General features: G+C 32.8%; 1 protein-coding gene across 1 annotated transcript in view; it reads left to right on the top strand.

The window, feature by feature from the left end:
• Positions 1–2,109: 2,109 nt before the first annotated feature.
• Positions 2,110–13,910, top strand: part of LOC147074732 (uncharacterized) — a 30,250-nt gene continuing 18,449 nt past the window's right edge. Inside the window, exon 1 of the mRNA XM_085943240.1 lies at positions 2,110–2,178. Coding sequence (XP_085799366.1) covers positions 2,110–2,178 — 69 coding nt within the window. The remainder of the gene's footprint in view (positions 2,179–13,910) is intronic.

Below are 13,910 nucleotides of genomic sequence, written 5' to 3'. Positions count from 1 at the left end.
ATAATTTGTCATAAAAATCCAACATGCGTCCATTTAATATTATGTTTATTGTTATATTAATAATAATAATAGTATATTCATTGACATGTTTTCTTTTTTATACGTTAAGTTTTTAGTTTAAGTTTTTTTAGTTTTTAAGTCATCTTTACACGATTTAAGAATTAATTCCCCCGACGCCATCACAAAACAAATTGACGAGTTTACAGCTCGACTTTCGCTCTCCGATTGGCATGAGTCCGAAATTTCGTCGTGCCTATAGTTGAAAATTATTTGCCGTTTCACTGAAGTATGCTTTTAAGCCATTCTTTCGAAATTCAAAAGAATGAGGAATACAATATTAATTGTTAGTTTTTGTCCACGCTATTTAATATTATAGTTTATTTAGAAATCAAAATTATTACACAAAAGCCTTTTAATTGTAGAAAGTTATTATTCGTTATCACAACGAACACTAAATTAATGATCTCTTTCTTTCTTCTGTACTCACAGATATTGCTGAAAAACCGCCTTAAACGAGATTTGTTGTATGTTTGTATTGCGAAAAGTTATACCTATATTTTTTGTTGAGTTGAAAATTGAGGGCAGTCTGCTCCCCCTGTCCATGACTTTGATATGACCTGATTATTATAGAATATTATGTATGTTGCATACATGCATCGCAGTGACTATTATATTATACTTAAAAACATAGTAGTATATAGTTATCACAATCACTAATCGAACAACATCTATTTGTTTCTGTCAAATAATATGTGATTATCGAGATATAATCAATAATAATATGTCTTGAATGAAAATCTATCATACCATCTAGCTATTATCACTAAAGTAGTTCGTGTTTGCATAGCTGTAGAATTAAATAGACGATCATTCAATGGCTTACTTATTTCAGGAAACTTAATAATTCTAAAATAACAAAAAAAATGTGCTTATATATTTCAAAATTGACAGATAATATGCACAGTATATATAATTAATCATTTCTCAAACTAAAACATGGTCCGTTCGATATTATTTTTTGTAATTAGGTACTTTCCAAATCAATATTCTCGTATGTATCAATAATATTAGCAAATTATTGTTATTAAGTATCCACACTACTTAACTTAACATTCGGTTCACCCGCCAAAGCCGAAGATTGCCGAACATAGTAATCAAATCAAATTTATTTTACATTATAATGAACATAACAAATTATAAATTCAAAGCGTTCACGATATGACATAAAATAAGTGTTAACAATTAAATTAAATAAAAATACAGAGAAATGTGAGTTAATAATACAATAATAAATAAAATAAAAGTAGATGGAAGCACACAGAGTGAACTATTGATGGACCCAATCTTAAAAACTTATAAAACAACGTCCACCTAAATTCACCCTCACGTAAGTGGAATAAATATATCAATATCCGAAGCGATTTTATTAAACATGGTTTTATATTATCACATACACGAAGCAGCTTTCTGCATACAAATTATAGACGTTATATCTGCACAACCTACAACACAAGATCATTACGTCTATATTCCAGAAATAATGGAAAAAGGATTTTTAGCATTTGTAATAATTGAAGTAGGTGGTAGATAATATGTCAATGATGTCTAAAATAGTGTCCTTATTTGCACTATATTTTAAAATTATATATCGACATTTTAATAATTATTGTATGCAAGATAATGCACTTTATATTCACAGGGGTAAAAAATAATTTCGGGGTCGCATAATAAGTATATATTTACCAAATTCCATATAAATACATTTTTGTCGCATGATTTATTTTATAAAATAATACAATCCCATTCATTCTTCGAAATGAAATTATTATTTTAAAATAATAATAATGGGTCACAGGAAATAGAGATTGAACTTAGGTACCTACCGACCAAGTGGAGTAGAAGCCACGTTGACCTAAGTTCAAATTTAATTCACTCAATTCATTACGAATATAATTCAATGCATTGACATATTTTTATATTTGATCATTAGTCTCGGTTAGATATTAGATTTTGGTCTAAATTAGATCACATACTTTTCGACAATTACTTAAAAAATAAAGTTACTTACTTATTAAAATAATGTTTTTTTCTTTTTGTTTTCAGAAAGAGATGGCTGATTTGATCCGAGCGGAACCATTCTCATCAGTGTACGTACTCGACACACATTTTCAGTACAAGGTAAAGATTTGATAATAAATACAACTTTCAATAGGTACTCTGTCATGTCAGAAGTTTATTCACTGATTTGAATTCAAAATGTAAATACATTACATTGTTTACATTAATTTGGTATAGCTGTTGGTTTCTTTCTTTTTCATTTGTTTGGGTTTTTAGGGTAGGTGCGTAGGTACCTACTTCAACCAGTACCGAAATAAGAAAAGCCTCACCCAAGAGTCACTTGAATATGCACATAAATAAATTAAACTTTTTTTATTTCTGGCCAGCCAATAAACAACAAAGAATATGGCTCTTTTTAAAGTCTAAATACTTAAAAGCAAAAAAGAAAGCTTATAAAAGCGAGAAGGTAAAGTTAATATTTTCTTCGGTACTTTTCAAAGCTATAGAATCACGCATTATTACCTAAGTATGTAAAGTTCAATCAGTAAAAGGTAAGCTTTTATTACTTGGTAATAAAATAATGTTTGTATTATTAAAGTAAAAAAACCTAAAACAATCGGTGGTTTACATATGGAGTATTAAAAAAATATTTAAGCATCTGGTTCCCAAACTTTTTCGCATCGCGATCCCCGTTAGTAGCCAATTAACCTACGACACCTCATCGCATTAGCATATAAGTGCATTTTAATCTAGTAAGAAAACAAATTAAGATTAATCATAAAATAAAGCTTTATAAATGGATTATAATTTTACTATAAATTACTTTGTCTATGCTTACACATATTCTTTCATGCGTCAATATTTTCGTGATTTAGAAATAGTTTGAAGCTTTTGACATTGACAGATGTTTTGAGCTATGCATCCATCATTCACTCTCAGATTACGAGAAGATACGATTTAAAAGACAGGAAGAAAAACACACTGCTATTATTATTTATCAACGTAAAGATGAGGTACAATTTTGTTCTATAGTCAAATATTAAAACGGAGGTGGAACTACTGCCTAATGAAGGCAATCACTAGTTTTTTTTATTCCCCTTAGTCCTTATGTTTAGCTACCTCGTATTTTAGTGACCATCAGTTTGATGGTCCAATAAGTTTATATAAGTATAATGATGATTTTTCGTGATATAGTCGATGTCGTCAAACTAGTGTTGTCGGATAAGATTTATAAAACTTTCCATACACAGAGATGGAGACCTAAAGTTTATGGTTTAAACCAAAAATTACCAAAGTTCACAATAAAAACAGATCACATTAAAAGTGGTAGAAAACGTAGTGCAGACGACTTTTTTTAATATTTAGAAAACAATTTTTCAATAAAATTTTATGTAAATACGCATATAACTTTTCATCAGGAGTTGACGACCCCCTAGAAATCATTTCGCGATATAAACTGTAGCCTATCGTAGGAGTCTGTCTTCTCACCCCCTCCCTAACCGAAGCAATCAAGATGGATGGTCAACAACAAAATTTTGAAATGCTTAAACTGTTCACCGCTATAAAGCCGACATGTTAGTTTTAGACAGAACATGGAAGTTACTGGAGTAGGCAGGATATTAATTAACACAGTGTTAGACGAATTGACGGATTGAATTACATGACCCTGAATGGATGGCTAAACGCTAATGTAGATATTCGGTTGGTAAAGGTTTATTTTTCATCTATTTATCCGTATAATGTAGGTTTTAGATAATTTAATGATATTATCCTCTTTATCAAATTAATATTTTAATTGGATTTTCATGTGAAGAGTGTGATGAATATTTATATAATATTGAAACATACCTAAGCTATTATTATGCCCAAGTTATACGAAACGAGGTGATATTCACTGACTCTTTGACCTGACCGATTACGTCATAAAAAAATATTTTTTTAGCACAAACATAGACTTAATCGGGTGCGTCATGAGGCTCTAAGTTTGATGCTTTACCACCAGTTGTTTATGCCTGGGAATATGCCAGGAGCAGTTACCCAAGACCGAGGTCACATAGCACTCAAGTGTGCTTAGACTGAGTTTACGTGACTTTAAAGAGTACCTCTGGTAGAGAGAAGCATGAAGAACAGACAATAATAAATAAAACGCTTACATAAAACTGCTAAAAGGTCTTGTGAAGAGATCTTCACGTTCGTAGTATGACGCTGCATTTTTTTTAAAAGCAGTAAAATTGGCCTTTGTAAGAAACAAGTAAGAAACTTTGTAACAATTACAATAAGTTAGCCGTTTAAGCTGTCAAAACTGTCTATCTCGGTCTGAAATTTACCACAGCCAAAAGAGGTGCTGTTAAAACATAGCACTTACTGTAATAATTACAACTGTAATAATTACAACTAACTTATTGTAATTACAATAAATATTCATGCTTCCATACAAGCCTACCCTAGATAGCTGCCGTAGCGGCCGAAAGCAGTCTTGTGTATATAATAGATCCGCTGATGGTCGAATAATTGGTGTCTGAATAATTATTGCAAGTAATAATTATGTACGACTTGTATGAATTTGTGAATCGTCGGACTAGTGTTACTTAGACATTATAATGACGTCAAAAAAGGTACTGGCCGAACAATTTGGACTACCCATAAGAAGTCTTATATTGTATTCCGAATATTAAGAATTTTGAAGAAACTTAGATTTTTGAATCAAAGGATTATGCGTGTGGTGGTAACAAGTTCATAAATCGAACTGCCTTTAAAATTCCTAATACGGAATGTGTGTAGACTTCTCATAGCCCCCGCAAAGGGGGGGGGGGGCTGACAGGACTCTAGCCTGGGGGCCCGGTGTGGCGAGTCAACCAGATAAGTGATATAAATACACATCACAAATTCTCTCTAATAGTAAAAAAAGTCACCTGCGGCGCTATTTTCCTTCAATAATGTTATTATTTAAAATTATGTGTTTGTACGATACAATTTTTATTTGTGTATCGATACTCGACAATTCCATATTTCAAATGGATGTACATATTAAAATATTTAAAAAAAACACTAAAAATATACACATTAATTTTACCGCGTACCTACACCATTTTTTAGAAAACGCTACTGTGGAGCGTCACACTGCTTTTATCCTTAGCGATAGGTAGGGGGCCTGCCAAAGATCCTAGCCTGGGGGTCCGCTTCAGGATGTAGGGGCCATGAGACTTCTTCTATATAAAGTTCAAATTCTTTAGGCTGTTAGTTAGTTACCGATAAAAATGTGAAATTACCTAATTTAATTTCAAAGAATAACTGCATAAATCTTGTTTATTTTGGGAGGTTCGTTCAAAAGGTATCCAAGTATCTAATGAATGTTGTATAACGTTAATTTATTGATGTCATCACTCAATATGCATCAATCACTTTTGCAAGTTTTAAGGGTAGATTCAAGAAGGAGAAAGGTTTTAAAAAACTTTTTCAAAGCTCTTTTTATAAAGCCTTTTTTGTTTTTGTTTGGAGAGTTTTTTTCAGCGGTTTTTTTGTCATGTGATTGAAAGAAATGTGACCAATTTTTCGTAACATTATAACTTTTGATCGACCTTTAAATGAATGTATCTATTACTTGAAATGTATTAAGTACGTATAATTCACATCAAGTATATAAAGATGGTCGATCAGGTACCTGTTATTATTAAAGAAATACTTTCATATTGTGACATAGGTATTAAACTAAAGTATATTTGACTTGATAGTTTTTTATTGATCGCGACAGCAATGAAAATAACCAAGTGAAAATGTAGTGCCTCTAAATGCATGTTATTTTTCAATGATTTTCTAGAGCAGTGGTCTCCAAACTCAATAAGGATGTGGGCTACTTTCAGAAATTGAAATTGTCTGGTGAGCTACTTATACATATTCCTTCTTTATATTTTTTTATCATCGTCCTATTTAGGTATATCGTACCACACATAATATTAATATTTTTTTTTTCTTTATTTGGAAGCAATTGAGCTCTTCTCTGAATGGAAGGCTATTCTGCTTTACAATGGTTTACAAAAGTATACATACATTTTTTTAACGACAGGCATAAATAGTTACATTATTAATGATACAGAATTACATTTTTGTTACACTATACACTATACATTTACGTTACATTTTTGAAGAAATTCATGTACAATTTTCATAACTGAAATATTTGGTTTTGCCAGGAATGAATTATAATATTATTAAAATACTTAAAATAAATTAGGACATCGGAAAATAAAATGGTTAAGTACTTTAATTGTTTATTTATAAACAAAATAATAATTGAAAAATATCTTGAAATTAGTCTGAGTAAATGCAAAAATAATTAGTGAAAAGAATGGCATTCACTTACGTTCACATTTTTCCAAGATTAAAATGGTGGAAAAATTTCATCTTTCTGGCATAAGGAAATGAAGCCATTATTAATTGACACCACAAAAATCTCGAGTACCATCGTTAGTAATACACACAAGAAATATTTCATTTCGGTGTCCAATAATAAAATTTGAGAGGCAAATTTATAAATATGGTAAAATATCCTACGTGAGCTACAAAAATGCCGCCGCGAGCGACCATTTAGCGATCACTGTTCTAGAGCATAGATAGACTTAATGAGTTGAGTAAATAGTAACACCAATTTCGTCTAAAATATAGTGTGTTAAGAGACCTCTAAGTAAGGCGGCCCAGATACACACTGGGTTGAAAGTAACGGAAAGGTGTGAACAGGCCGTTGGTGGATAATATCATGCTTATCTGATCGATTCCGACCAAGCAAGACATTTCGTCCTAGTAGAGGTGTAATTTGACATGCAAATTTATTTAGTCATCGTTTCCAGAGACTTGAAAGTGTTCCCAAGCCCCCGCGTTAGTTATTACGTATGCCTATTAATCTAACTGTTAAATTTGTATGTGGTCTTCGACTTAATGGAGCATCAATCTGGTAATTTTGTTAATAATTAATAAGTTCCCCAAGCTTACAAGTTGAGCGCACACGCACACCCATGGCTGTCAAGAGGCATCTGAGGAAAGGGAGAGAAAACGGATAAAGAGTTTAGTATAATAATATACCTCCCTGCGTATTTATCATTATATTACTCGGTAAATTTATTTTTAATTAAATATATGAACAATTCTCGTATTATATGGATGTAAGTTAACGGAATAATCCATTTTTTATTCTACGCCCTATGGCGGATCTTGTTTCCTACAGTCAGCTCCAAAACCTTAGATCTGCATTGGCCGAGATTATTTAAATATCTCATGGCGCTATCCAGTTATCAAAGTTTCGGTCAGCCGGGTCATCGCAGTCTCTGCATTCTCATATGCAGCATGATCTCGTAACTCCATTAATAAAGAACGTACAATTCCTCAATATACCTCGACTTCCAAATACCATTTTCTTTTTCTGCTACAAAAATACTCCCAAGACACTTCTCCGTTAATACTGTTCGCGGGAGAGTTTTATAAAGATTTGTTTTTCGTTTTTCATTTTTCGTGATAGTTGTTTTTCAGAAGCCTTTGGAGACCAAAATGGCACGTATTGATGAGTGGTGAGCTTAATCCGGTGATTTATTTCTTCCTTATATTATTAGTATTAGTGCTTATAAAAAGGAACCTGAGAAAACAAAAATGCGTCCATAGTTTCAATAGTATCAATGCCGGCAATGAGGCTATTATTATCATTTATTGATGAACCGTAGACAACTAGTATATATTTTGTTTTACTGTAATTTATTTGGAGTTTTATATTTGTAGCAGCTGACTTTAGTGAAATAAATGCATTTTTAACAGCTGTGGAGCGGGTCATGTTATCGATATCATAGGCATACGTTAATAATTGAATTGATTTATAGAATATATTGATATTAATTCCATATTTATATTAAAACATTAAAATCAGCTCTTAAAAATAGTCTGTACTGAATAGGGCATGAACCGGAATGCACATGCGGGCGCGACCATCAAGACGCTAAACACGACCTCTGGGACTGCCCGTTGATGGGATCCGACCGAGCGGGCTGTTTGCCAGGGTCCGTCCAAACACGGGCCCTATTGGCCACGCAGACTTGATATCAACCATGGCCAACTTTGAGGCATTCGCAAAATTTGCTGCGTCATATGGAGGACGGAATAATTCCGATCCCTCCTTAGATTCATCACTTTTTCCTCATCTATTTCATCCTCTATTTCGGCAGAGTTTCAGTACACGGGTACAGAGGAAATTTCATGTCATTAAAGATAAATGCTGGCAGAGTAAGTCAAGATTCTTTTAATTTTCTAAAACTCTTTCTTTAAGCACTAAGGTGCACGGTTGCTACATCAGTCCCGTGCAGCATCGCTTTGAGACAAGGAAGTGTGGCACTAAAGTATTTTCATTCTGACACGTTTATAGCGTCATGGAAGGCGGCCGTTTACAAACCGCGGCTGCGTATATATAGCGGATGGAGATAGGGAAACTCAAATCATTGTACCTATCAGAACTGACAATAGAGTGTAGCAGTATTGTAAGTGAAAAGAGTACTGGCAGAATGTAAGTTGCGTCACCTTGGCGCGTTATATTTATTCAAATGAGGTGTTGCAGGCTTCAAATTTGGGGTCTATTAAGTCTCATCTGAATTCGAGCAGCGTTTCTCAAAGAGAAATTGGTATTCGGGGGATGTTTGAGAATATAAAAGAATAAAGAAATGGGACGTGCCGAGGCGTTATAAAGATGCGGCGGTGGAAATTTTGACGACATAAACTGTCCCTGAACTACTCGTACCTGCCGCCAGGGTCGGACCTCACACTAATACAACAATTACGATTCAAATTCTGTCTCCTTTGTATGGGTGTTATTAGCATATAGTTGTATTTTAGGTAACTAAACTGACTAAGAGACGGGAAAGATTGGGGATCTGTGTCAGTGAGAAATATTTTTGAAAATGTGATTATTGTTATTTGCGAATGTACTATATTCTATAACTTGACGCTACACGAGTCAGTGAATACGAAAAAAGTTCATTAGGTAATATTATTATTAAGTAAGTAAGCATGGAATGAAACATGGCAGCATTATCTACCATATGGTTGCGATATTGAATCAATTTTTGAAGCGAAATGTTTTTACGCGCGGTCCACCTATTTTGCTAGTAGAGTGATGGGTAACAAAGAACCGTCACTGAAGATTCGAAAACCAGAAACTGCTGACGGTAGATCATGGAACTTTCAACAATAACATAACATAAATTTTCGGTTGTGGTGCATGCAATCGAAGTATCAAAAGCGAGATGAATACAATATGTTAACTTACATTGGCTGTTTAATGTTTTACGAAGAATATAATTATAAGTGATTACATAGTAACTTTGTGGGTACATGGATAACCGTAGTAGAAGTAAAGTAAAGATAGGAAAGTGTACAAACAGCGATGGCAATAATTCCATACGTCATTAGCGATAACGACATTTTTTTTAAAACTGCACTTGTTAAAGTTGATGTCCAATGAAGATATAAATGTATTTTACCCAGTTAGCACTCGGTAGAATCTGAACCTGTGATGCACTGATCAGTATTGTATGACAACATCTTTTTGGCTACGTGTTAAAACTGTGAACTAACATGCTCCGCCCATTTTTACCCGGAATTCCATTATAAACTAAGAAGCTTCTCCCATTTAGTAGACAACAGCGCCTAGAAGCGTAGCCAAGAAGATGTTGTCGTACAATAGGTATCTCAATGATACAACCTACACTTTGCAGAGGGGTAAAAATATGTCAGTATTAAATTTGTTCTCAAATGAATTATGTTTTCAGCTTTAGCCCCCTCCAGGTGGTTAGTCGCGACCCAGCTAAAGCCATATTATGATCAATTCATTAAAATTCTTCCTTAACTGGAGCGGCCCTGTCCAAATAACCTAGTGTATTCTTCCTTTTTTGGTGAAAAATGACAGAGTCAGGGATTATAATATTTTTATATAGAAGGTATGTCCATTGTGATTACAGTATTTCACGATAAGCGGTTGCGTGAATCACTAATAATAAAGTGTCGCTTGTTGAAAAATGTTTCTTTATAAGAATTTTTTGAAAAATGGCCCCCCGTGTTTTCACGGTATATTTTTTGATTATCTTTATTGAGGGGTCTACTTATTTTGATTGTGGCTTACATGATTCTTCGTTGTATTGTGTGATGATTGTATTATCACCATCCTATCGTACCCCTAAGCTCGTTAGCAAAAAAGCGACGGAGCCGCAGCTCATCAACAATGATGGATAATTGACTGAGTTGATTAAGAAAATAATATTTTACACGTGCATATAAATTGACAGCGATGCGTCAATGCTTGTTGCTTTCCGATCAAGTTGCCACTTTTGATAGCACCAGAATAATGGAAGACGATTTTAAAAACAACAACAACAACTAATGGTATTGATACGTAGGTATAATATATATATATCAAATACCTAATTATTATACTTCCATGCCATCGACTTGTCAGTCAGCACGTAGGGTCCCGTGATACGTCTGATTAAGACCGGGTATGGTATAGTGGGGCCATTAACTCCAATGTCAGACAAAAAATGTAAGCAATAATTAACATTCTTAGGTCTTTTATCGCTTCCTTATTAAATAAAATATGTTTCCATTGTTATGGGCGAACGTTTCTAAGTATTATATATTTATTAATATAAATACAAATTCAAACTGATAATAATATTATTTTATTTAACATTGTATTAATATGGATAAACTTTATTATACATACGGTCGGTCGGTCGATGGGCCAACCACCAGACGTTATCGACGCACAGTGATCCCCTCTTCTTCCGTGCATACCGTAACTTGCCTTATCACTCCCACAGCGGTAATCCAGCTTTAGTCCGCCTCATATCTCTTCATACCCAGACAGTGCACAACCCACACGGGCTGTGTAGGTGGTGGCCCTTACTTATTTATTTATTTAAAAAACACACATTGAGCGCATAACAAACTATCAATTCAGGACGTTCACAACATGACATTTAAATAAGAATAAAAAGTACATGTAAATCAAATTACTCAACACTACTTTACTAACTAACTACCTTATTTTACTAAATTACTAACAAAACAAAAAATAATTTTATAGCAAAAGAAAAAAACAATAGTTCAAGAAAAATACAAATTAAACAATAAAATAGAATTTAAAAAACGCTAAAAATGTTTACATCATTATGGAGTGCATTGACCAGCCGCACAGGCCTCGCTATTGGTGCCTGGTACCCATGACCTCTTGTGGATCAAAATTATTTTCTCGTGCCAGACTGTGAGTTCCCTAGATGTGTAGACATTTTCAGTGTTGCGCGATGTATTATTTTGTTTTTTTTTATTGTTTAATTCATGTCTTTTAAGAATATTATTACTTTGTAATTTCATTTTAACCTGCTTTACATTGTTTTTCATCTAAATGTCATATTGTAAACGACTTGATTTTACATGAACAATAAATGTTTTAAAATATAAGTAAAAACCCTTAAAGTAGGATCTCCTTAGCAAACTCGATGTACTTCTTTGTATAATTGTATTTTCACTGATTTTGTCTGTTTATGTTATGTTCTCTTTTTATATTTTCATTTTTATCCATTTTTATTACTTTTCTTTTTCTTTCTTCTTTATAATAATGTTTCATGTCATATTGTGAACGTCTTAAACTTATAATTTGTAATGTCCACAATATGTTAAAAAATAAATAATTTGAAATTGAAATTGTTCGTGAAATATATTTTATCATATTATAAGCAAGCCTTTACAAACCACAAAGTCTTTTACAAGTATGTAACTAACTATGTATAAGGAAGGTACGAGTATCAAAGTAAAGTTTTGATGGTAAACTAATGTGATTATGTGCTTACTGCTTAAACACACTTAACAATGTTGCCGGTCTGTAATAAATTTTTAATCATGTCGAACGTTAATTAAAAGTTCTCCCCTGTTAACAAGCATCTCATTAAAATACTCAGCTGCTTTTCCTCGTTACTTGTATGCTAACAGATTATTACTCTGGTAATGTTGGCAACAGTTTCGTTTTATTTTGTGGCTGCAAATATTACTATGAATGCTCTCTTTCGCAAGATTAAAACGCAAACCGAGAGTTGGTTGTTAAGCTTTCTGCTGACTGCCCGCTTTTGTATTGTTAGCGAGCGGTAAATCTTCATTAGACACCGGTTCAGATGGATCATATGGCCACCCGTAATGAATAAAGTATCTTATCACACTTCAAATGGGCATTCTTTGCTCAACTCATCTGAATATTACCTAATTGGGATAGTATCTATTTATTATACGAATTAATTTTTATAACAATACATAATAATATTATTATAACATGAATAATATTTAAAAAAATATACTTATATAGTTATTAAAATTGATACTATCGACCGTGGGTAGGTACTTCATGGAATTTGAATTTATATTTTAATCGATAAAAGTTGTGTACCTACCTTTCCTTTCCTTTGATATGTTTTGCCGCTCAGTTTTCGTTTTTCGGCGTCTTTATATAATAATATTATTATATATATTATATTATATACTCACTAATGACAAATGCGCAACTTACATAAGTATAATGTTATATTTAATTACAGTTTAAATACAAATTAAAAAGTCGTGAAAACAATATTATTATGAAAAAAAATGTACTTAATCAAAAGTGTAGATCTTAGATATTATTATCGTACATTAATATACATACCCATTGTGGTACCTATATAAACAGTAATTCCATATTTTGTGTTAGTTGTGCATTTTTTATTAATCTGTATGTGAATGGCAACACCCGGGTTGAAAAAATACTCAAAGGAATATCACAAAACGGAAACTAAATAGAATTTGAAAATTATTGTATTACAACCGAAATATACATCTATGAAGATACTAAATTTGTGAAATTTTAGTACTGCAGTTTCACCCATCTATTTCTTCACTCTTTCCCTGCTAAATCTTCTTCTTTCTTTCGACCATGTCCGATCCTAATAGGATCATATGGGCCTCCACAGAGTGGAAGTTTGTATTAACAGATTTTTATTTTTACGAGAAATGGATGTCAGCCACTTGCTCAACCTATCAGGTCCTTTCCTCTGACTCATTCACAAATTTAAAAACAATATGTGCACTTGCCAGACCCATGATTCGAACCTGGGACCCTCGACACGAGAAGCCAGCGCTTATCATGTTTTATTATAATTTAAAATAAAAACACAGCCTCATTACGTACAAGGAACTAATCAAAACTGTTTTCGAAAACTTCCCCTCACCGCTCTACCGCAATGTCTTTGGTTTGAGCCGAGAATTAGTGTTCAAATTTTATTATTTTAATTTATTTATCAGTAAGTAGGTATATTCGTCAATGTAATTATCGTTTAATCGCTCTAAACTATAAAGGAAGGTGATACGAAAAACCTTTCAAAAGAAACTCAAAAATTGTTCAAGTTTTTATTTGCTTGATTGAAGTTTTAAGAATGTACCATGTACCATACGTCTCTTGGGTTTCGCGCCAATTAATTTCGGCAATTTAGAGAGCGCTTATGAGCAGGTATTAGTAAGGCCAGATAGTTAAAGTTTGTTGCAATTAAGCATGGCATTTGTAGCATAGTGGTAATGCACAGGGCGTGAAACCCAAGAGACGTACTCGTAGGTTTGATTCGTGCCGGGTGTCTTACTTTTTTCTAAAAAAGATTTTTTCTGTTTGCTATATTTTTTCATGAGTGCTTTCTAAATTATGTGTGTTCAACAATATTTCAAATTTAATGTTTGTTTACTTTTTTTATTGTGAAACGCAATAAATAAATGAAAAATTGGCGCTCAATATGCTGCGAATTTATTATCTT

Source organism: Rhyacophila brunnea, unplaced genomic scaffold (assembly GCF_057557595.1).
Source record: "Rhyacophila brunnea isolate RB1 unplaced genomic scaffold, BYU_Rbru_1.0 scaffold_15, whole genome shotgun sequence".
Taxonomy (NCBI): domain Eukaryota; kingdom Metazoa; phylum Arthropoda; class Insecta; order Trichoptera; family Rhyacophilidae; genus Rhyacophila; species Rhyacophila brunnea.
Note: the sequence above shows the minus strand (reverse complement) of the source record. Positions and strands in the feature narration are given on the sequence as shown.